The 25,320-nt window shown below is 45.6% G+C and overlaps 1 protein-coding gene across 8 annotated transcripts; it reads left to right on the top strand.

The window, feature by feature from the left end:
• GEMIN8 (gem nuclear organelle associated protein 8) lies at positions 739 to 24,924 on the top strand. 8 transcript variants are annotated; one of them, XM_005673430.3, is made up of 6 exons: positions 739 to 882; positions 2,298 to 2,366; positions 6,368 to 6,407; positions 9,591 to 9,635; positions 10,278 to 10,728; positions 24,373 to 24,924. In XM_005673430.3, the coding sequence occupies exons 4-6, from the start codon at positions 9,624 to 9,626 to the stop codon at positions 24,627 to 24,629; spliced, it is 720 nt and encodes a 239-aa protein (XP_005673487.1). In that variant the 5' UTR covers positions 739 to 882; positions 2,298 to 2,366; positions 6,368 to 6,407; positions 9,591 to 9,623; the 3' UTR covers positions 24,630 to 24,924.

The raw sequence follows: 25,320 nt of genomic DNA, 5'->3' as shown, positions 1-25,320 counted from the left end.
TAATTCTGCAATGAGCATCCGGTTTACGTCTTTTTCTTCCTTGGAATAAATTCTCAGAAGTGAACATTCTAGTATAAAAATATGCCCCCTTTTAGGGCTTTTGCAGCATTTTGCCAAATTGCCCCAGAAAGGATGTGCCAGTCTTTGAGTGGAGTATGCTTAGTTATTAATGATCCTCTGCGACGCTAACAGAACAGGTATTGCTGATAATGACTGTGATTTTTAAAAATGCTAATAAGCACTAATTTATGTTTATCAGGCACCAGCCACTCTGCACTATTAGTCACCTCTACGGGGCGAGAACCTGCGGCTTAAGGAAGTTAATAAACTAAGGGCTAGAAGTGGACTCAAACTCTGATCTGGGTGACTATTTTCAATGGCTGGGCGTCTCTCCCTGGGGCCACGAACACCCTCCCTTTTAGTTGAAAAGGGAAAGGCTAAGTAAACACCAGGGAACGAAGGTGAGAAAACTGAGAGAAGGGCGAAAAGCTAAAAGCCGCGGAACTGCTGCGGGGACCGCAGCCGCGCAGAAACGACCCTCACCTTCCCGCCTTAACGCCCGACCCCAGCACAGGGGAGGGTCTACAGCCGCGCGCCTCAATCTGGAGGCGAAACCCTACACCGGCGATCCCGACGCCCCGCCCCAAGGGGAGGAGCTTCATTCCCAGCCAGTTCCCCGGCGTGGCGCGGAACGCGGCGAGGACGTGACGTTGACATCGAGGGGCGGGACTTCCGGCGCTGCGCGGCGCGTCACCCTTACCGGAAGCCCACGTGTAGTCGCCCCGGCAACAGCCTCTCCTGCTCCCCGCATCCTCAGTTTCCCACCGGAAGTAGGTCCCTGCTCGCCCACCGCCCAGGATCCTCAACTTACGCGCCCTCGAGGTGACTTCGGGGGCGGCTGGGTTTCATTTGGGGAATGAAGGAGGGTCTTGCAGGCTTCTGAGCCTGGCTTTCTCTGAGGCCAGGAGAGCTGAGGGCTTGGCCGTCACGTTGTCGTCATTATCATCCTGAGGCAAGAGGTGGACACAGGCCCATGAGATCCCTAAATCGTTGGTTAATTGTGAGAAGGAACTGGTTCCAGAGCCTCTTGGCTCTGCCATGCACGAAAATCACTGGATGACTTAAATGCGCAGTTAAGTTAAATTTGAATTGCGCGAAGTGGGGCTCAGGCATTGGTAATTTTATTAAAGCTACCCAGGCGATTTTAATGTGCCGGGAAATGCTACGTTACACTGTCTGGAAAGTGAAATCAGACTTTGCCCACCCAGACCTGTATCAGAAGATCGCCCCGGTCAGCTTCATCCTTAGAGGGATGTCCAGAATATTGGCCCCATCTACTCAAAAATTGTTGTTTTCTTTCCCCTTGCACGTTGACCTCTGTGGGAGGTCAGAGGTTTTGATGGAAGTCATCTGGAGAGCATTTGGCCACCTGTGGTCCTCTCTGCACCTTACTTGTGGTGGAGAGTGTCCTTTCCCACTTTTCTTTCTTAGTAGTTAGGTGGAGTTGAACCAGTAGCCAACAAAGTACCTTTTAGCTCTGAAACCCTGAGAGTCCCTTAGAACAAATCAGAAGTTTCTGAAGAATTTTATTTCTTTCAGGAATGATTTTTAAAGTTGTTTCACAGGCTAGGTTCTGTATTCAGCTGTTTTGGACCTTAAGTCAGAACATTACCTGAAAGTCTCAAGATTAGTAACACAAGTAACGTTTCTGCAGTTACTTACTTTCAGCGTTCCCATGAATTGTGGAGTGGCAGTAATCTTTAAAAGTACAGTTGATACTAATGTAGTTTATAGGAATAACAGTCTCTTTGGGGTGGCACTGTGAACAGAAACCATGTATTTTAAAAGACTGTTGGCTAGTAAGTAACTTTGGATAGGCATAGCTGAAGGCAAGTTTACAGTAAGGTGTACAGATCTTCTCTGTGTTTGTGGCTGTCTTGGAAAAGGATATAAACTAAAGCTCCAGAGAGAATTTTCATTCTAAAAGTGTTTTACAGATGGTGAAGGATTATTTTGGTTTTTAGGATGCCACATTTAAGGATAGGATGGGATGATAAGGATAGATAGGGAGGGAAAAATGAACAAATAACCAAAGAGTAGAGGTCGGAGAATTCACGAAATAGTTGTGTTACTGTTGGAACTCCAGTTGGCCCTTCATTCTGCATTACTGGGTACGAAGGGCCGACTGTCCCCCATTTTGTGTAACTGACCTAGCATCTGCGGAATTTGGTATTGGCAGGGATCCTGGAACCAGTTCCCCACAGTCACTGAGGGACTTCTGTATTTCTCTACAATAGGAAATCCAGCTACAGAACTGTGAAAAAAATGAACGAGTGAAAGAAGAGCATAACTGTTTTTGATCAAAGGTCAGATGATTTGAAAATATCTTTAAAAACATATTCATGTATTTAAATGTCTGCTCTCTGAAGAGATTTGGAGCATTATAGTCAGAGTTATTTGAGTTACTAGCTAGCCAGTGATTTTAGGGAAGGTAGAGGTCGGAGGAGAGTGTTAACAGAAAACAACAATCCCCATAGCATCTGAGGGCAGGAAATATTAGCTGTGATTTTTTTGTGTGTGCTGGAAAGCAAATAGGAAATTTAAAAGGAATAGATGACAGAATCCATGCCTACAGGTAATTGATGTAATACCCAAATGGCAGGGACATAGTGAGTGCCGTTTAAATTTATAAAAGAGAGATTAACGTGGAATTACCCTGTATGTGTTTACGGAAGTAAAATTTGAAAGAATACTCCTGACATCCGCTGGCGATTTTAACCACTTAAAACTAGTCATGGTTTGGGCTGATATGCTCATAACTTGTATTACCTGCCGCCTACCCAATCCTTATTCCTTTATAGTCACACTAGGTTTTGCTGTTGGAAGAATATCCTTGCAATGAAGGGAACTTAACTTTTTCCTCATTGTATAATTAGTACGTCTTCCTGATTTGTGTTGTATTATTAGTACGTCTTTCTCAATTATCCCAGTCTTCAGCTATCCTATTGCCTATTGTGTTTGTGAGTCAGGGGGTAACTTTGTTTTAAGGTGTCCTCATATTTCACTTCTGATTCTTATGTTAGTCACATGGGGATTTGGTGAACTTGCAAATAAATCCATTCACAAATCCATCACCCTTGCTGACACATTAAACAATGCCCTTCTGTGGGTGGAATATTATTGGTATTAAAAAGAATTGTTAACTATACCCTTTCAACCTTGTTTGTGACATTGCTTCTTATTGCACCATCCACAAGAGTAAGTTGGGGCTTGGTGTTGCCGGAATGAGAAGGAAATAAAGCTCAGCTTTTGGCCTCCCTCGCCCATCTGCTTTAACTGTTACAGACGGAGAGGTGCAGGCCTTCTGAACACAGTAGCCCGTGCACTTGTGGGAGGCCTCTGCCAGGTTGGGAAGATGGAGCTTGGGCCGCTGAGGGTGGAAAAAGGCCATTCAGACTCAAGCCACCTTCGACGTCCAAATCACTAAGCAGGGACCATGCCAAGCCACAGGAGGGAGCCCCTGAGGGCAGCGAGCCGGATGAACTTGCCAACCTTGCGTGGGAGCTAGGGGTGATGGCGGGAAGCAGTGCTCTCCAAAACACCTCATTTTCTCATTTATCTTAGCTGAGGAAGTTCCTGCGGGCGTGTGTGTTATTGGGAGACATCTCTGATAGGGTCATTACTGCACAGAGATTCCAAGAGCTGCATGTGATTCGGTGTAGGTAATTCAGATTTCTCACCATCCCATCTTTTATTTTGAGCCATGTCCAGCAGAGCCCTTTCCTTCTGCCTTGGAACTGTGTGTATTGAAGGCCTAATTACATTCCCTCAATTCTCTGGTTGGCTCAAAAAACTCACACTAGTAGGAGCCTTACAGGAAAGTTGCATAACTTCTTTAATGGCTGACGTTGAATGTGTTTCCCTGCAAAAATCAAAGCAGAAGAATTTTCATGTTTTTAATTTTCAGAATTCCAGTGGAAAAGGAGGGTAGAGGGGAAGATCCAGTTCCAGAGTACATATTGTCATTTTGAAAGGACTTTGAGTTTTATTTTGTTTATCTTGTCACTATGACACATCCTAGATCTGCTATTTATGAGAATACATATAGGCAGTAAAAAGACTGTGTCCAGTGTCATTACCTTTCAACCAGGCCACGTTACTTATTGGTGGAAATGTTTAATGACTGGATGGAAATAGTCACATTTCATCTATGGAAAACCACAAAGCTCTTGCCTGTTGTTGTTCATGTATATTTATGCATTTAAAAAATACATTTCCCAGGGTAAGCAGGGTCATTGAAGAATGAGTGCATTTTTTAAGAAAGGCCATATGGGAAAATATATCATTCACGACCCAGAGACACTGTCTTTTTGCCCAGGGCCCGCGGCAGTGTTTCGTGAATGACCTCAGCGCTGTGTTTTTCCTTCCTTCTCTGGTGGTTGAGGACAGAGGATGAATTCGGGCTCTGTACTCGCCTGGGCTCAGCTGGGCAGTGACTATTGTGCCATTGTCCTTCCTGGGGAGGGCTGCCCAGTTGGTCAGGCTGTGGACCCCAGCCTTCCCTGACATTGACCCTCTCCTTTCTTTCAGCTCCGCCATCCCGTTAGAAGAAAAGTTGCCGTGCAGTCCTTGAAGTCAGGGGGCCACTGTAGAGTAGGAGACCCTCCCGGGGAGGTAGGGCGTGAAAGATAAAATTAAAGACCATTGAAAGGGCATCTCAATCTGCTATGAACATAGCTTTCTTTTCTTTGAGATGGTGGCGGTGTGTGAAAGTCTTGCCGTAGCTCCTGGAGTTATTTTAATGTTCACTTTTTGGAAACCCAGGTATTTTTATTAGGTCCTTAAGGTGTCTGTGCAGGAAGAGGAACCAGTTTTAAAAAGCTAATAAGGTCCGTTCTTACAGATTCTCACCTTCCCTTGGGCGCTAACCCATGCGGTCAGCAAGGAAGGATTTGTCTTGCTTCTTGCAATAATAACACTCAGGACTCTCTCCTGGCCAGATTACTGCCTAGCCCGGGCAGCTAGTCCAATCCCCATCAGAAATCATGGCACTGCATATGCTTTCTAAGCCCTATCGATTGATGCTGTTTTCAGCAGTTTGGGTTTGTTCGTTTTGTTTTTTGTTTCCTTTTTTTATGATTTTTATTTTTTCCATATAGTTGGTTTATAGTGTTCTGTCACTTTCTCCTATACAGCAGAGTAGCTCAGTCACACATACATATCGATGTTCTTTTTCTCACATTATCCTCCATCATGTTCCATCGTAAGTGACTAGATATAGTTTGTGCTATACACCAGGATCTCATTGCTTATCTACTCCACATGCAATAGTTTGCATCTATTAACCCTAAACTGGTTTTTTGTTTGGTTTGTTTCTCTCCCTTAAGTCTTGAAATGTCTATGTAGCTCTTTAAGAAATGGTCCAATTTGCTTATTTAGTCACGGAGACGGTTCTGTTGCCCTCAGTGTTAGGAACTGGTTACCAGAATTGCTGTTGGTCATCATCACAGTTTTCTTGCTGCCACCAGTCTTATTCTGAGCCTGATAACTTACAGGACAGGTGAGAATCTCAGAGTTCCTCCACTGATGTCCAAGTGCAAAGTGAGGAACAATTAGGATGCTCACCATCCTGAGGGCAGAGTCTACAGTGTCATAATGTGTTAACTCTAGCAGGGGTGGGCATGTGGTGGCCTGTGGCTTGTGTTTGTACTGCCCAGCAGCTAAGAATGGTGTTTTGATTTTTAAAGGATCGTGAGAGGTTTTTTCCCTCCTTTTTTTTCTTCCTTTCCTTGCTGATATGGTTAACAGAATGTTTTTTATTGAAGTGTAATTAATTTATAATGTTGTGTTAGTTTCATGTGTACAGCAAAGTGATTCATTTACACACACACACATACATATTCTTCTCCAGATTCTTTTCCATTATAAGGATTTTTTTTAATTAAAAAAAAAAAGAGGAAGGCCATGTGACAGGCTGGATGTGGCCCATTGGCCCAGAATGTTTACGATTTGGCCCTTTAGAGAAAAAAATTGCTGGCATAAAATACCAAGAGTAATCCTGGAAATAGTGAGCTAGTAATAATTATAAAGCTCTGTGCAAGCTGCTCTTTCTTTAGATGTGTTTTTCTATATTTTATTTGATTTTAGAGAGATTAATTGATTAACTTGTCATTCATTCTCAGGAACTGTTTTTTCAACTTGAAGTTTTATATATTTTTTTATTGAAGTATAGTTGATTTATGTTAGCTTCAGATGTACAGGAAAGTGGTTCAGTTATACATATGTGTATGATATTATATATGTGTGTGTATTTGTGTGTGTGTGTGTGTATATATTTATATTTTTTTCTTTCTGATTCTTCTTCAAGATTATTACAGCATACTGAGTAGAGTTCCCTGTGCTATACAGTAAGTTCTTGTCTATTTTATATATAGTAGTGTGTATATGTTAATCCCAAGATCCTAAAATTTATTCCCCCTCCCCCGCCCCATTTCCCCTTTGGTCACCATAAGTTTGTTTTCTGTGTCTGTGGGTCTGTTTCTGTTTTGTATATAAATTCATTTGTATCTTTTTTTTTAAGATTTCACATATAAGTGGTACTATTTTTAATAAAATATCTATAGGATTTTAGGAATCTTAAAGATACTTAAAATGTAAAAGGGTATGATACACGAGTTTTGGAATTTAGGGGGGGTGTAATTAAAGCCAAGGGTGAAGTGAGCAGCATATACCACATAGAGCCTGAGGACTCTAAACCTGTTGGAGGATGGCAGCAGATTTAATTCTACCTGTTCCATGGCCAAAACAATACAGAAAGCATAATCAGCATAAAATCAATGACAGAGCTGCCTGTATTCCATGATGAATGTAAATTCATCTTTCCTTCATGGCCTGGGTCTTAAAAGAGTCCAGCATCTCAGCAGATGAGTTGGTAGGCTTTATGGAGTTGGCACAGTGTGCTGAATCTGAGCTGCTTCTGATCCAAATGCTAGAACTGGCTTTCTTCGGTCATCACACCTCATTGTCCTGACTGCTTTCTTGCACAAGTGCTCACAGTGCCTTTTGTGACTTCTGAGGCAGTGGCACATGGCAGCCCTTCTATCAGCTTATTTGTTGAATCAAAGTCAGAAGTAAGTAACCACTCCTCAAATTAGCACTCCCATCCCCTTTTTAATCACAGCCATTGACATTTGAACAGCCTGGCGAACATGATGAATTGCACTTGAACCTCTTAAACAGTTGTCTACTCTACTGCGCATGTCCACCTTGTAGCCCTGAAGAGAGGAGCCTCTCATAAGCCATCTTGTGCATTTTCAGAATACTAGTACTACTGCTTCTAAAGCCAGCCTGGGTGTTCCCAGTTATAAATAAGAAACAGGATTTCCTAAGGTCTGCAGTCGTGTTCATTCATGATAATGCTTATTACATATCTGAAGCTGTCAGATCTCCCAGTTTGAGATAATTAATATTTACAATGATCTGGTTCTAAGTACACATTTTATAAGGCATAGACACGTGGGTTCAAAACTCTTAATTTCCTGCAGACACGCAGATGTCTCCTAGGCTTTTCTAATTTAGTTCCTGTGCTAATTGTTAATCTCTAAAACAAATTTGATTAAGATACACATGGAGTTCTCTTTAATGTCATTATGTGCTTTAGGCTCTCAGAAAGCTGTTCAGATTTCGTGGTAGACATATAAAACCTGGCTGGAGTGAATTAGCCACTTAAAGGCTGCACCTTACACTTTAGCCCTCAAGTATAGACTGATTTCTACTGTAATTTCTGTTGTGTTGGTTTTACTTCTGTAGGTCGTTAGCCCCTTAATTGTATTGACTGTTTTATACATATTTCCTCAGTAGTCTGTAAAGCACATAGCAGTTAGCCAGATTTTCAGATAATTGCTAGTGTTTTAAGCCTTTAGTTTTTAAAGTAATGTGAACTTAATTTTTTTTTTTCCTGTCATTGTAGGGCTGCATCCATGGCATATGGAGGTTCCCAGGCTAGGGGTCTAATCGGAGCTACAGCTGCTGGCCTACACCACAGCGACGGCAACACAGGATCCGAGCCACATCTGCAACCTACACCAGAGCTCGCGGCAACGCTGGATCCTTAAGCCACTGAGCGAGGCCAGGGATCGAACCTGCAACCTCATGGTTCCTAGTCGGATTCATTTCTGCTGCACCATGATGGGAACTACTGTGAACTTCATTTACACTTGTATTTTCACTGTACTTACTACCTTTTCCCTGGTTGACATTCATCGCATGTGTGTGTTTGTGAATTTAGAACAGGGAACAGGAAGTGTGGGCTGTGTTTAAGATAAATTTACAGAAGATCATGTCAGTACTGTTGGAAATACCCCATCTGAAAGCTTGTTATATCTAAGCTTTCATTCTCTTTAGGCTAAATCTTAAAAGATGAGGTCAGTTAACATCTCAGTTTTCCATATTAACCATAGCAAAACATCTGATGGAGATTACACAATAAGTCAAGTTTATTTCTTAAGGCTTGGAGATTTAAAATTCTACTGTATAATTAAGTGAAGTAGGAAAAATAGGACTCCTTCAGTATCTGATTTCCACACTTTGAAACCCCAGGTACCTGTGTACTCAGTATCCAGTTGTATTAGTGGTTTCATCTCATAGATGCTTAAATTCTCATGCGTTTTAGGTCATTACTTTTGTGTAACTTTTTTTTCCAAGTACATTCTGGTATAGGCTGGCATCTTAGTATCTCTGAACCCTTGAACAAGAAATAAAAAAAAGAGTTTGTTTAAACAGGTTGTAAAAGTTGAAGCTGCAGGTTAAGCTTTACCTTCAGGTATTTCCTGTCATGTCAGTAAATCATAAGAGGTAGGTGGGGGAAAAGGGGTAAATCCTGGCAGAGTAAGGCTGTTGGGCAGAGGTACTCTATGCACTTGCTCAGTGGAGGGTCTCTGCAGAACTGTGTCTCCTCCTGCAGAGATACAGGGTTGTTAAGCCAGGAGAGTATGGGGTCAGTGCTGGCTGAAAGATGCTTATTGCAATCAAAACAAAACAAGGCCCATTTGTGGAGCTTAAAGCCCAGGGGACCACCCGGCTAGAGAGATGGATGTTTTATTTAGAGAGGCTTCCCCAAATCCCAAGTCTGAGGAAAGACCCAACTAAGGTTCCCAGTGAGTTGACAAGAGGTATTCGATTTAGGCCTCGGGGACATCCAGGGGAAAGATAAACAGGCGCTAGCATGAGCTAAGGATTTGTTAATAAAGTCATAGCTATTCATTTTTAGTTGATGATGCCCATATTATTTTATATATATATATATATATATTTATATGGTTACTTTCACAGATTTTACTTTCAATAGGGAAACAGGTGGCTATGCTTGAACAGTGCAGTGTCCTTTGAGCCACTGAATCATACCAAAGGGGCTCCCCCCTTTTCAGAGCCCAAGGTCCCAGCCAGGTGCCAGGGTGCCGTGGTGGTGTGTTGTGTGAAGACCAGGCACCGGCTGAGGAGAGCAGCCTGAGGAGCTGCTTTACGAAGTGCAAAATGGCCACAAATATCACACCCCTCTACTGACCAGCTGTCTGCATTCTGTTCTTTCCTAGTTCCTGTGCTCGTTTGGACTTTCACTATTGGAGATGGCAGCAGAGGTAAGAAGTGTTTTGTTTTGTTTTGTTTTTTCTTAACTCACCGGAGAAAAAAGTGAGTTTTAGTCTTTAAAGTCTTGACGTCTCATTGATGGAGAAGACCAAAGAAATCGTCTGAAAGCTCAGACGTAAGCACAATGGCTGCATTGCTGGTCTTCTCCTGGCCCTGGCAGAGGAGTGGGCAGCCGCGGGTGGGGGCGGTGGGTAGAGACAGAGGGGCGGGAGAACACCATGCTCACTGGTTCATGTGGTCCTTGGTAGGCATTTGTAACTTGGAACTAGGCACTTAATTACACTGGGAAGAAAGGGCCAAGATGATAGACGTGGAGTCCTCATTGCCTCCTGCATCTCATCTAAAAATGTCCATTAAATAGCCTCTGTCTGCACTTTATAATGGGCTGTAGCCTCAGACTAAGTGTTCCACACGAGCCTCATGCACACGTGCTTCAGAGCAGGTGTGCCCACGCTTGGCGCCCACCGTCGGCGTGGACCTGTCCTATATCCCCCTTGGCCCAGCTGCGTCCTTCTGGAGAAGAGGAAGTCCGTCGCTGTGCAGGAAACACACGGCGCTCGGCCGATGAAACAGTTGAGGACGCCCTTGAGGCTGCCCCATGCGTGGAACCTCCCCTTCCCTTTGCTTTGTAGACGGCCCCCGGGCAAGCTCCCGAGTCTTGGTGCTCCCATCCTGTCTACGCAAGATACTGGCACCATTACCATCAGGCCATGGCGTGGATGCGCAGCCACCAGAGCACCTATCGGAAGGCCGTGGAATCTTTCTTCTCCTCCCCGTGGTACTTCCCCCCCGCAGGCCTTGCCCAGGGGGCTTATGCCCAGGAGGGCGGGAGTCCTTGGCCCGACTCTGAGCAGCCCCCGGCCCCGGGGGGCTCCTGCCACCAGTATCCGCATGCGGGTGGGCCTGAGCCGGGTCCGCGCGGCAGAGAAGAGCCAGCTTGGTCCGCGGAGGAGGAGGAGGAGGAGCAGGAGGAGGAGAGCGAGTCCGACGACGGCGGCATAGAGTGCGACCTGAGCAACATGGAGATCACGGAGGAGCTGCGCCAGTACTTCGCCCAGACCGAGCGGCACCGGGAGGAGCGCCGTGAGTCCTCCCTGCGTCCCCTTCCCGCCTCTGTATCCTTCAAACCCTCTGCTGGGTACAGAGAGTATTTCCAACCCAGTCCTGAGCCTGGAACAGCTTCCGTGGGATGTGGAACCTCAGCCATATACGTTTCCAGAGTTGTTTTAGTGTAGGACTAGTTGTGGTCCTAGAGCAAAACTCATCCTAAGAGTCCCTCTGCCATTTACTGGCTTTTAGACACTACATCAGATGGGGTGTGTGCGTGTGCACGTGTGTGTGTTTCCTCTCTACCTGACAGTCCCTCAGGATAAGCCTCTTTCACACGTGAGGAAAGGGAGCCTTCAGGAGGTTCATTGACGTGGTCTGTGGTCCCCAACTTGTCATTTGCTATTAAGATTCAAACCAAGGTCTGTCTGACTCCAATTCTAGCACACACTTAGGGGTTAGGTTTTGTCCCTAAGACCCCTAGTTTCCTAAAATACTGTTCCCGCTCACTGGCACCCAGCCCTGAGACTGCCCTGGGGCTACACAGCTACCAAGTCTTAAATCTTAAGCTCCCTTCAGAGTTGCAATCAGCATGAACCTCAACAGAATGACAAAATGCCTGGTCCTTACCCTCTCTGGTTTGATCCTGCACATGGCTGTCCGTCCCTGGGGTGAGAGAATTGTGATAGTGATCGTATGTCTTCAGTTGGAAGGCAGGAATTTTCTTTTTAAAATTTCTTGCTAACTTGCCACAGAAAAAAACCTAAAACTGCTTTTTGTACTTTTCCTACTACTAAGACTTACCAGCCCACTTACACTCTTAAGTGCTCTCACAGACATACACACGCTTTTCTCCCTATTACAACCATAATACAGCCTCAGTAGTATTTTTATTGAGTTCTAGTTATATATTTTACATAGAATTTTCTTTTTTTTAACTTTTTTTTTCTACTGTACAGCATGGTGACCCAGTTACACATACATGTATACATTCTTTTTTCTCACATTATCATGCTCCATCATAAGTGACCAGACAGAGTTTCCAGTGCTACACAGCAGGATCTCATGGCTAATCCATTCCAAAAGCAATAGTCTGCATCTATTAACCCCAAAGTCCCAGTCCATCCCACTCCCTCCCCCTCCCCCTCGGCAACCACAAGTCTATTCTCCAAGTCCATGATTTTCTTTTCTGTGGAAAGGTTCCTTTGTGCCATATACTAGATTACAGATATAAGTGATATCATATGGCATTTGTCTTTCTCTTTCTGACTGACTTCACTCAGTATGAGAGTCTTTCGTCCTATCCATGTTGCTACAAATGGCATTGTTTTGTTCTTTTTTATGGCTGAGTAGTATTCCATTGTGTATATATACCACATCTTCCTAATCCAATTATCTGTCAATGGACATTTGGGTTGATTCCATGTCTTGACTATTGTGAATAGTGCTACAATGAACATGTGGGTGCATGTGTCTTTTTTAAGGAAAGTTTTGTCCAGATATATGCCCAAGAGTGCGATTGCTAGGTCATGGGGTAGTTCTATGTATAGTTTTCTGAGGTACCTCCATACTGTTCTCCATAGTGGTTGTATCAGCTTACATTCCCACCAAGAGTGCAGGAGGGTTCCCTTTTCTCCACACCCCCTCTAGCACTTGTTATTTGTGAACTTAAGAATGATGGCCATTCTGACTGGTGTGAGGTGGTATCTCATGGTAGTTTTGATTTGCATTTCTCTAATAATCAGGGATGTTGAGCATTGTTTCAGGTGCTTATTGGCCATCAGTATATCTTCCTTGGAGAAATGTCTGTTCAGGTCTTTGGCCCACTTTTCAATTGGGTTGTTGGCTTTTTTGCTGTTGACTTGTATAAGTTGCTTGTATATTCTGGAGATTAAGCCCTTGTCAGTTGCATCACTTGACGCTATTTTCTCCCATTCCGTAAGTTGTCTTTTTGTTTTCTTTGTGGTTTCCTTTGCTGTGCAAAAGCTTGTCAGTTCGATTAGGTCCCATTGGTTTATTTGTGCTTTTATTTCTGTGGCTTTGGGAGACTGACCTGAGAAAACATTTGTGAGGGTGATGTCAGAGAAAGTTTTGCCTGTGTTCTCTTCCAGGAATTGGATGGTGTCTTGTCTTACATTTCAGTCTTTCAGCCATTTTGAGTTCAGTTTTGTGCATGGTCTCAGGGTTTGTTCTAGTTTCATTGATTTGCATGCAGCTGTCTAGGTTTTCCAGCAGTACTTGCTAGAAAGACTGTCTTTTTCTCATTTTGTGTTCTTGCCTTCTTTGTCAAAGATGAATTGACCATAGGTGTCTGGGTTTATTTCTGGTTTCTCTGTTCTGTTCCATTGGTCTGTCTGTCTGTTTTGGTACCAGGACCACACTGTCTTGTTGACTGTGGCTTCGTAATATTGCCTGAAGTCTGGGAGAGTTATGCCTCCTGCTTGGTTTTTGTTCTTCAGAATTGCTGTGGCAATTCTGGGTCTTTTGTGGCTCCATATAAATTTTGGGATTGTTTGTTCTAGTTCTGTGAAAAATATCATGGGTCATTTGATAGGGGTTGCATTGAATCTGTAGATTGCCTTGGGTAGTATGGCCATTTTTACAATATTAATTTTTCCAACCCAGGAGCATGGAATATCTTTCCATTGAAAGACTTATATGCTGAGAACTATAAAACACTAATCAAGGAAATTTTAGAATTTTCTAATAAACAGAGACATAGAAGCCTGGGGATGGGTGAGTGTCGTTTCCATCTTGATTGATCTCTGTTTTCCTAATGATGGGCTGGCATGTACTGATCCCTACTGGGCCCCAGGAACTGGGGAGTGCGGGAGTCCTTGGTCCTACTCTGAGCAGTCCCCCGGCTTCTGGGGACTCCCACCACCAGAAGCTGGCTCTTCTGTGTCACGTGGACACGGCCCAGGCCCACCTGCGTGTGAATACTGATGGTGGGAGTTCTCGGAGGCCAGGGGCTGCTCAGAGTAGGACCAAGGACTCCCACCCTCCTGAGCAGTGAGCTGTGTATAGGACTCAGGCCCCTCAGTGGTTTTGCTTGTAATTCTTCCAACTATTCTTTCGGGTTTTTTTACTTCCCTTCTTTTGATTAAACCATTGAGTTCTTTGATGCATATTAGAAAGTATATCTAAGCAGGTATTTTTGAAACAGTACTTTCTATTACACATAGAAAGCATGGCTTTCCTTGATCTTCAGAAATAAATTTTACCTTTTTTCAAAATACATATGAAACGACTGTCAGCCTAATTTAGAAGTACACAACAAATGAAGGAGAGTCAGCATTGGAGTGTGTCCACCTGTGGTTGCAATGCTGTTAGTTACAGCTTTTGAAAAAGAAACATGGTGGAGATAGGGCTTATTTCTGTTGTCCTTACCTGAAGGCAGAAGAACGTGTTTTTCCTGCCAGAGAGGACTCCTTTTGTGCTAGAAGTTGTAAGTCAGGATGCGGGCAAACCTCAGTCATCTAAAAGGCCCTTTTTTTTTTTAAGTTGAAATATAGGTGGTTTACAGTGTTGTATGGGTTTCTGCTGTACAGCAAAGTGATTTAGTTATACATGTATATATTTTAAAACATCCTTTTCCATTATGCTTTATCACAGGACATTGAATATAGTCCCCTGTGCTATACAGCAGGACCTTGTTGTTTAAGCCCCTCCATGGGGTTCCACCTGCTTACCCTAACCTCCCAGTCTATCTCTCCCCCAGCCCCTCCCCCCTTGGCAGCCACAAGTTTGTTCTCCTTGTCCATGAGTTTGTTTCTGTTTTATAGATAGGTTCATTTGTGCCATATTTTAGATTCCACATATAAATGATGTCATATGGTATTTGTCTTTCGCTTTCTGACTTACTTCATTTAATATGAGAATCTCTAGTTCTGTCAGTGTTGCTGCAAATGGCATTATTTCCTTCTTTTTTGTGACTGAGTAGTATTCCATTGTATATATGTACCACATCTTCTTAATGCATTCATCTGTCAGTGGACATTTAGGTTGTTTCCTGGTCTTGGCTGTTGTGAATAGTGCTGTTTGAACATAGGAGTGCATGTGTCTTTTGGAATGAATGTTTTGTCTGGCTAGATGCCTCGGAGTGGAATTGCTGGATCATATGGTAACTCTATCTGAAAGGCCATTTTTAATTACTTGCTAATTTAAAGTAAACCTGATAGAATTATTCAGTGGAAAATAGAGATGAATGAAATGAAAATAAAATAATGAAATGTGTCCTTCCCATGTCAGCAGTTCGGTTGCAGATACATGGTTAAGAACCATCCCTGAGGGAGTTCCCGTCGTGGCGCAGCAAAAACGAATCTGACTAGGAACCATGAGGTTGTGGGTTCGATCCCTGGCCTCACTCAGTAGGTCACGGATCTGGCATTGCCGTGAGCTGTGGTGTGGGTTGCAGGCATGGCTTGGATTCTGCGTTGCTGTGGCTCTGGCATAGGCCAGCAGCTGTAGCTCCGTTTAGACCCCTAGCCTGGGAACCTCCACATGCCTTGGATGCAGCTCTAAAAAGCAAAAGAATAAAAGAACCATCCCTGAGACTTCCTGTTGTGGCTCAGCAGTAAATGAACCCAGCTAGTATCCGTGAGGATGTGGGTTCGATCCCTGGCCTCACTCAGTGGGTTAAGGATCCGGTGTTGCCTTGAACTGTGGTGTAGGTCACAGATGAGGCTCCGATCCCAAGTTGTTGTGTCTGTGGCGTGGGCCGTCGGCTACAGCTCTGATTTGACCCCTAGCCTGGGGAAAAACAAACAAACAAACAAAAAAACCCTGTTTCTCCTTCTTGCCTTTGTCAGGTAGAATTCCAGCTAGGTTAAGGGAAACTCATGAAGGTTGTCTGCTTAGTCGTGCCTGGCACTTGATATTGTTTAGAGTGAATGAATGAAGTCTTGCAGTATGAATTATGAGCCTTAAATCAGAACTTTCCCAACCCCGTCCTGTGAAGGGCTGAACTTGCTGTGGTTCTGTGGGCCGTTTTACAGAGTGAAAGTAGGCTTTGATGCCTTTGTAGACTTGAGGAACTTCATGTCTTGTTTGATATTATTCCTAAATCTGCTTCGTTTACATCAGGGCTCCAAATCATATTATTATCATAACTGTTATGGGTTGAATTGGGTGACCTAAAAAAAAAAAAAAATTGTCGGAGTCTTAATCCCCTGGACCTCAGGATGTGACCTTATTTGGAAATAGGTGCTTTTTTAACCTGCGGTAACAGGTTAAAATGAGGTCATCAGGGTGGGCCCTGATCCAGTGTGACCGGTGTCCTTATAAAAAGCGAAAAATCTGGATGCAGAGACCGACACACACCCAGGCAGAAGGCCGCGTGAGGACGTGAGGCCTGGGGCTGTGCTGCCAGAAGCTGGGGACGGGCCTGGGCCGACCTTCTCTAGCGGCTTGTGGGGGGGCACAGCCCTGCTGACAGCCTCCAGAACCGCGAGGTAATACACTTCTGTTGTTCTGAGGCGCCCAGTTTGCTGCACTTTGTTACAGCAACCCTAGGAAGCTGATCGGGTAACCCCGTCGGAGTTTTCTTTTGTTCCCCGATGCAGTCTGTGAGCAGGCCGTGAAGTGAACCACGCGGGTCTTGCCGTCCCTGTGAGGAAGATGTGGTACCTCTTTGTTTTGCCATGATCTAGGTAGCAAACAGCAAAAAAGGGAATTTGGTGAAAACCCTCACAACCTCCGTCTTTACCCACCGATGTTCACGTTATCGTTGGTGTAGTTATACACAGGCCCGCTCCAATCGCAGGCTTCCAGCCTCGCTCCAGCCCTTACTGGCCAGGGCTTCTCTTCTTGTGCACCACCTCCCCTCGCCGTTCTGCGCCTCAGTCTCCTCCACTGTGAAATGGGAATCCTGATGAAGGGGGTGGTACTTGTGAAGATCAAGGAGACAAGAAGGAAAAGTTAACAGAACAGTGTTCTGCTCGCAAGTCAGCGCCCACGGAATGTTCATTGTTACAGTTGGTTGCTGGTAACTCCTGCTTTAACATGGATTATTAACCATGAGGGCATTTACTCTGATACTCTTTGTCTTGATTAGTGCTCGATTGAGATTCTGTTTATTTTTAATAAGGTGTTCAGTGACTTCAAGAAAAAGTCATATATTTCTGCCCTGGGCAGCACTTTTCAAATTCTTAAATTTATTTAGAATAATGAAAACAGAAAAGAATGAAAAGCTTTGGGGTCTGTCAAGTTTAGGCACTAATACGATTTAGTTATTAACACAACTTTTAGTTCTGTTTTGAGGACCTTCTTGCTTGATATAACTTAATATAGTAAAATGCAGGGGCTGGGAAAATGAACCCACTTCCACATTTCTCATAGCAGCACTAAACACCTTCAGCTTCTGTGACTGTGTGCTTTTAAAGCGTGTAATTGTAGCATAATTCAAAACTGCTTGTGCTGGGGTCACCGATGCTCTTGTGTCCTGTATTCTGCCCTGAAAGCACTATCAGGTCCCCAGGAGATGTGAGATTTGTCTGGCGAGCATGAGAATGGGCTGTGGTGTCCAAATCTAATCTTACACCAAAAGTGCTGGTGAGAAACGTAACGCTGGCGAAGTGCTGCCCATTAGTTCAGCGCTGCAGCATCAGGTGGCACGTGGGATCAGTACATGTCCCTTGGAGCAGTAATGAATGATGGCATTCAGATGGAAGCAATTTGAATGCCCATGGTGCCTCCCAGTCCATCACCTTCGCTCAGAATGCTCACGGAGGTGTAGTTACCTACACAACTGAGGAAATGCTTTGCTAAAGAGATGAGGGACCCGAGCAGTATGAACACTTGGTTGAAGTTATTTTGCTCCTGAGCCCGTAGAAGTGGCGGACTCCACCCTGAACACAAATCATTTAGAGAACACAGATTTTATAAGATACTATTAGCAAGGGAAAATGTAGCAAAACTTGAAAGGTATAGTTCATCATTGGAGTCTTATTTAATATTTCCTTGAGATAAAATCCTTTAGACTGGACAGCGTGTTCTTGTTTGTGCTTACTCTTCTTCCAGATATTTCTAATTTCACATATTTCAGTGATAAAACCAAAAGATTTTAAGTAGAAACAAAAGAACCCCTTTTGTGCAGTGGTGACAGGCATGGTTTTGGTTATATGTCATCATTTCCTAAGGAGTTAATTCTTTCATTTAAAACTTCAGTGGTAGCACCGCTTACAGGAAAGACAGTTGTAAAGTTTTCAAAGGTCAGCTGTGTTTTCAGTTATTTCTTAGGAAAAACATTTATTGTTAGGTTAAGAAAGGTACCAGTTTTTTAGCCATCTGTAACCATCCATTGAGACTGCAAGTTCCTCGTCCCGATACTTAGAGGGAAAATGAGTGGAAGCTCTCATGCCCCGTAGAGAAGCAGGCCCCCCAAACAAATCCTTGCCACTGTCGTTTGGGGCATGAACCAGTCACATACCTGTCACCTATGTTTTGGGGGTAGATGTTGGGCCCAAACAGGGACATAGTCACAAAGAGCAAACCTAGGTGGGAAGAGAAGGCAAAGGCAAGTTGAAAATGGTACCTGGAAGAGCCACCTGGTGTGGGCCATGGGTCCTTGGCCAGTGAGGGGAAGAGCCAGTGAACTCAGCAGTCAGAGGAGCCCCACGGGTCGTGGTGGCGAAACGGAGCGTACGCTAGGCCTTGAGGCCCGGGTGCAGAATACCAGGGAAAGAAAGGGGGGGAGCGCCCTCCCCACCCAGCACCCAAAGTGCTCTTCTCACCCAAGGACCTGGATGTGTCTTATGCACATCCAATGGTCAACATCTGTGTCCACTCGGGCACAGTTTCGACCCCGGTTTTCCTAGCGAGGCGTCAGTCCGTGCAACCCCACCTGGCTCTCCCTCAGTCTGCACTCCACTGAAAACCTAGAGGGTCCAGCAAAGGCCACGGTCCAGGGTTAGTGAGCCGTTTTGGTTCCGTCAGTGAGACTGAAATGGGGGATCATGTTGTCTGCGCACAGTCCCGCCGCATGTGCCTGTTTCATCCAGTCCAGATGTTTAGATGGGCATGAAACCGATGGATGAGAAGATACATGAGTGGCCATAGAGCAGTGGAAGGGAGGGCTAGAAACGCACGTTTCTTCTAAAACTGCACATGGCGATTGTCCGCGGACATAGGGACTACATTTGCTATGGAGAGAGGGCAGCGGAATGCGGACCACAGACCCATCGGAAATGGTCCAGCTCTGCTGGCAAGCACCTGTGTTCTGGGTGTGTTGCTGACAAGCTGGAAATGGGGCATCCGTGATAGAAATCAAGGCTGTGCTTGCACTCGGTTGTTCTGAGGTCATTAATTCTGGCAACACAGTGGAGAATATAACCAGACATGCTAATCCTAGAAAAAGGGGGGGAATCACACTCTTTAACACTCCTCTGTCTTAGTGCTTTGTCTTCCAAATGTTCTGCCTTTGAGCTACTTATCTGTGGAAACTGAATGAACATTTTCCTGCCACGTCAGGTTCTCTGAAGCCCAAGTCCCTTCCCATGACTTTTTTTTCCTTTATAGACTTTAAATGTGCATATGGTAACATCATGTAAATGTACAGGTTAGGTGGAGAATATCTAAGTTATATATCCTGAACCCAGGTGAAATCCAGTAGCGTTTCTCTTAATAGTATACTGTTTTTCTTGTTTCACTCTTGAATTAGTTTCCTAGTATTGCTGTTACAAATTACCACAAACCGCGTAGGGCAAAACTGTAGAATTTTCTTCTCTCGCAGTTCTGGAGGCCAGAAAACCAATATCAACGTGTCAGCAGAGCCCTGCTCCCTCCAAAGACTCTAGGGCCTGCCTCTGCCAGCTTCAGTGGCTCGCTGCTGTCTTTCTTTGGCTTGTGGCAGCATAGCTGCCATCTCTTCTGCCATCTTTATGTGCTTTCTCCCTGTGGCTATGCATGTCCTTTTCTGTCTCACATAAGGACACTCTCATTGGACTTAGGACCCACCCTTATCCAGTACAATCTTTTCTCGATCCTTCCCTTAATTACATCTGCAAAGACCCTATTTCCAAATAAAATCACATTCTAAAGTTCCCCGTTGATGTAAATTTGGGGAGACAACAATAAACCCACTAATACCCTAATTTTTTTTTTTGTCTTTTTGTTGTTGTTGTTGTTGTTGTTGTTGTTGTTGTTGTTGCTATTTCTTGGGCCGCTCCCGCGGCATATGGAGGTTCCCAGGCTAGGGGTCTAATCGGAGCTGTAGCCACCGGCCTACGCCAGAGCCACAGCAACGTGGGATCCGAGCCGCGTCTGCAACCTACACCACAGCTCACGGCAACGCCGGATCGTGAACCCACTGAGCAAGGGCAGGGACCGAACCCGCAACCTCATGGTTCCTAGTCGGATTCATTAACCACTGCACCACGACGGGAACTCCAATACCCTATTTTAAAGCTGGAATCTAAAGATACTCTGATTTATATTCAAACCAGTTGCCTTGGAAGTTCCTGCTGTGGCTCAGCGGGTTGAGAATCCACCTGCAGCAGCTCGGGTCACTGCAGAAGTTCAGGTTCCATCCCACGCAGTGGGTTAAAGGATCCAGCATTGCCACAGCTGTGGCGTAGGTCGCAGCTGCAGCTTGGAGTCAGTCCTTGGCCCGGGAACTTCCATATGCCTCAAGTGCAGCCATTTAAAAAAAAAAAAAAAAAAAAAAAACTTGTCGGAGTTCCCGTTGTGGTGCAGTGGAAACTAATCTGACTAGGACACATGAGATTTTGGGTTCGATCCCTGGTCTCGCTCAGTGGGTTTAGGATCCGGCGTTGCTGTGAGCTGTGGTGTGGGTCGCAGACACGGCTGGGATCTGGTGTTGCTGTGGCTGTGGTGTAGGCCGGCAGCTGTAGCTCCAATTAGACCCCTAGCCTGGGAACCTCCATGTGCCGTGGTTGTGGCCCTCAAAAAAAAAGACAAAAAGACCAAAAAAAAAAAAATTTGTCCTGCCCAAATAGCCTATAAGAAAAAAGTGCTTGGTAACATTGAGTCCACAGCTTTTTTCAGGGAAAATGACCCACCTGTCCACGACAGGGCCCCCGTTCAGTTCTGTCTGAAGTGTGATGTTGACTTCTCTGCTTCAGCCAAATGATTCTCCAGCTGGTTGGCTGATCCCTCCCCTTGTTTTGTTGGGAAGAAAACCTGCCAGTGATTGAGAAAACTTTCTTTCATCAGGAGGGAGGAAGCCATAAATAGAGCTCAGAGTAAGTAGGGGCCTTCAAATGCATATTGCCTCCCCTAAGTCATTATACACTAAAGCACTTTCAGATGCTACCTGTAGCCTCCAGTGCCCAGCCAGTCTGAGGGTATTTGGTTTTAAGGTGACTGGTTGTCAGATTTGTAGTCTAACATTAGAACTTGTTTTTTGAAATTGTGTGAGGAAGTACAGGCACAGCGATGGAAATGTAAGGGAACAAAATCAGGCCCCAACTCAGTGGTACCCCTTCCTCCCCCGCTCCCCCAGCCTCTCCCCTCCGCGGCTCTGAGGACCTGCAGGAGGGGGCTCTGCCCAGCGCCTTCTGAGAGTTGAGCATCTGTTTCTCTATCCCTGGGTTGTCATTTTTCTTCAGCAGCATCTGGAAGGAACAGTTGTTCACAAAAAATAACTTATGGCCTGTGTCCGAGCTTTCTCTTGACAACCATTTCTGAGCACCTGCTTTGGGTCGGGCTACTGGTGCCACGGGCCCCTCTCCCCGCCCCTCCAATCTGTGTTTGAGGACGACTGCCCACCGTGCAGGAAACCGCCGCACTTCTTTTTTTTTTAATAATTCAATGAATTTTATTATATTTATAGTTGTACAGCCATCATCACAACCTAATTTTAGAACGTTTCCTCAACTTCTTGTGAGGCAGGGAGGGCACAAGGGTTGGGCCTTAAATTTTCATGAAGAAACCTGGATGGGACGGAGATACAAGTAGAGGACCAGGAGCAGAGGGCCGTGTCTTGTATTCTTTTATTCTTACACCGGGTAAACTTTATTAAGAACTAAAACCCTATGACGGTTGATGAGATGAGCATGTGCTGAGTGCAGACCTGGAGAGCGGCACGGGCTCCATTGATGGCCCGCTGGGCTTGCTTTGGCATCACGTAGTGTTTCAGAGGAAAGGGCTCTTGGTGTATAATTGTTGAACCAATCTAATGTCTGGAAGATAGTTTTTGTCAGAAGGGCAGCAGAAACAAGCGTAATTACAACCATGTTAAGAAAAAGAAAAGAGGCAAAAAGTAAAAAGGTAAAATTCACATATCGTAACGGCAGAGAGCAACACTTACTAAGGGAGCAGAGATTCCGGTGTTTATTAAAACTTTCGAACTCAGAGACTGAGATTTCGGCAGGAAGTTGAACATCTGTTGTGGCACTAAATCAGTCGGTGAGAATGATGTCAGTCTTGGGATAAATTCGAGAGTAGGGGGTGCGTGGTCTGGGAACCTCTGCCGCAGCAGCCGCACATGGTGAGTCGCTTCCTGGGGCCCAAGAATTGGTGACAAGTCCAAGGCTCTCCCAGGTAGCAGAGGGAATTTGTTGTCCCTGGCTAGGGTGGAAATGCCAAGCCTTGGGAAGAGCAGGCCCCAGTGGGAGGAGAGGCTAGAATTCAAACGCCCATGAGAACTGAACATCTTAAATCCTCAAGTTTCGCACTTGCTGGAAAGACCAAAACTGAGAAAGAAATGCGGGTTGACCATTCATTTGCATATCAGGCCAGTATTTGGCTTAGTTGTGCCTTGCACAGTGAGTCCAGTTCTGCCTTTTCCATGGGCGAGCTAACAGTTGTTTTGCATTTCTTCTGCTTGACAGTCATGGCTTATCCATGCATTACTTCCTTACTTAAAAATAAGCTGCACAGAACAGAAACAGACTTGCAGGCATGGACAGCAGACCTGTGGTTGCCAAGGGGGACGGGGAGGGAGTGGGATGGATTGGGAGTTTGGGGTTCATAGACGCAAACTGTTACATTAAGAATGGATAAGCCATGCGGTCCTTCTGTAGAGCACAGGGAATTACGTCCAATCACTTGTAATGGAACATGAAGAAAGGTAATATGAGAAAAAGAATGTTTGTATATGTATGACTGGGTTACTTTGCTGTACAGCAGACATTGACAGAACAATGTAAATTAACTATAATTTAAAAATTTTAAATAAGCTGCAGATGCGCACAGACTGAAATGGCCACATGTATTTGTAGTAATATTTCCAAGTTTATGAAACTCCTTCCCACTATCTCCAAGGTGTGATTTATAAAGAATAGGATTTGTGAGTGACTCTGCCTAGCCACATAAATAACACAGCCACGTAAATATCTTGCCATTCATTTGACTTGCTCACTGTTGTGTTCCCTTCCATAGTAAGCTTTCATTCTATTACCTTTTTTTTTTTCAGCCAAGGGGGAATGATTTGTATCATTGTTTGATTCCCCTACAGCCATCTTCCCTCCTTACTAAGTAGCATTTCTCTAGGTAGCAGTGGTGGCTAAAGATGCTCGCACTCTACTACCAGTTTCTCTATTCCTGACAGAGTCCCTTACAAAAATCGTTGTCAGTTGGCTAAATTGAGTTGGTTTTATTGACATTTTTATGTTTTTTCTACCTACGTAAGAATAAAAGTTACAGGCGTTCCCATTGTGGTTCAGCAAGTTAAGAAACTGACCTAGTATCCATGAGGTTGCAGGTTCGATCCCTAACCTTGCTCAGTGGGTTAAGGATCCAGTGTTGCCGTGAGCTGTGGTGTAGGTTGCAGATTCGGCTTGGACCCTGCGTTGCTGTGGCTGTGGCCTAGGCTGGTAGCTGCAGCTCTGATTCGACCGCCTAGCCTGGGAACTTCCATATGCCAGCAGGTGCGGCCCAAAAAGAAAAGAAAAAAAAAAAAGAATATAAAGTTACTTGTTATAGTAAAAAGAAAGAGGCAAGAATAACCTGAGTAAATACTTCTTGCTCTGCAAGAATCCATGTAAACTCATAGCATTAGGGCGTCCTCCTTGAAGCTGAGCCTGAGCTGACCTGGGAGGTGAAGGGGCAGGTCCCATTCTGTGTGAGGAAGGCACAGGCTGCTGTGGGGGTGTTCACACAACAGCAGGATGGGGTGGGCACAATTGGGCTTTCTCGGCCCTGTTGCTTTGGGCAAGTGTTGTCTCCACTAACCTTTCCTTGAGTGAAGTGATTGGTCTTTGGGACGCATGCAGGGATCATCGATCATCTTCAGTTCTCCAGCTGTTAGCACTTCCCTTTTCCAGATGACCTCCAATCCGTACCTCTTTCAGAGAAGTGATTTTTCCCACCGCCTCATTTGTGGTGGGAAGTACAACTTCTCACCACGTGGGACTCAGTGGAAAGCCTTTGCTTTCCCTGTTGGCCCCGTGCACTGTTTGAGAGCAAGTGGGCCCCACCAGCCAGGCCCCACTGGGCCGCTCTTGGGCAGCAGTGTAGACGAAAAGAGAGGCCCACGTGGTTGCGTTTTTCCCCTATGTTACCAGGGCGGGTTGCAGAGGTTTGATAGTTTGTGGCCTGTTGCCCTTTCTGTGGGCGTGTAGCCCCCGATAAGGGAGCCCACCGCTTCATAACTAGGCGGGAGCCGTACGCCTTGACTCTGAGACACCCCGGCCCGGGTTCGAGCGGTAGAGTAGAGGGAGTGAGGCCGTGGGGCACGCCCAGCTCACCGGGCCGTGGGCCGTGTCGCTTGCTCCCCAGGGCGGCAGCAGCAGCTGGATGCGGCGCGCCTGGACGACTATGTCAACGCCGACCACGACCTGTACTGTGACACGCGCCGCTCCGCGCTGCCCCCGGCCGAGCGGCCCGGCGAGCGGCGCGCGGCCGAGATGCGGCGCCTGTACGGGGCCAGCGCCGCCAAGATCCAGGCCATGGAGGCGGCCGTGCAGCTCAGCTTCGACAAGCACTGCGACCGCAAGCAGCCCAAGTACTGGCCCGTCATCCCGCTCAAGTTCTGACGCCCCGCCTGCAGCCCCTGCCCTGGGCTGCCCTCTGCCCTCGCTCGCTCGCCCCTGGTCTTCTCCAGGAAAGGGGATGCTGACAAATGAGCATTCTCACCAAAGTCGAGTGTCCCCCCCGCCCCCGCCCGGGAGCAGGGGCAGGGGGAGCGGTGTCAGCCACCTAGAGGGGGCAGGACGTGCCCTGTGGCCACCGTGAGATTTTCTTTGGACATAGGTAAATCATATATATCCCCCTGGTTTTTAATGTCAATAATAGCATAGAGTTCATTAAAGTTCTTACTTGGAGATTCTGCCTGGGTTTTGTGTTTTCTGTTTCCTTCCATCTTTAACTCACCTGAAGGAGGCAAAGGCTTTAAACGAGTTAGATGGCCGCTCCTACTCCAAGGCCTTTAGCCCCGATGAAAACGATGCAACCGTGTGGAACAAGCACCACTTCTCCAGCACAAAGCTCGACAGGGGAGCTCTATAGATGGTCGCATTGTTCCTGATTTCAGGCTCTGTGGTCTGTGTCTTGACTCCTCCTGTTCTGCCCTTGCAGCAGGAAAGCAGCCAGAGACAGGTAAGTAAATGGGCCTGCCTGTGTGCCAATAAAACTTTATTTATAAAAGCAGGCCGGGAGCTAGGTTGGGCCGGTTGGGCAGTAGCTCGCCCCGCCCTGCTCTAAAGGGATAAGAATCCATGTCTGACA

This window comes from Sus scrofa, chromosome X (assembly GCF_000003025.6).
Source record: "Sus scrofa isolate TJ Tabasco breed Duroc chromosome X, Sscrofa11.1, whole genome shotgun sequence".
In the NCBI taxonomy this organism is placed as follows: Eukaryota; Metazoa; Chordata; class Mammalia; order Artiodactyla; family Suidae; genus Sus; species Sus scrofa.
Note: the sequence above shows the minus strand (reverse complement) of the source record. Positions and strands in the feature narration are given on the sequence as shown.

Bases quoted from the DNA above. Each gene is read 5' to 3' on its own strand.
- GEMIN8 (XM_021079467.1), top strand. The intron at 10,729-24,372 runs GTGAGTCCTCCC...CTTGCTCCCCAG, and splicing joins GCGGCACCGGGAGGAGCGCC to GGCGGCAGCAGCAGCTGGAT.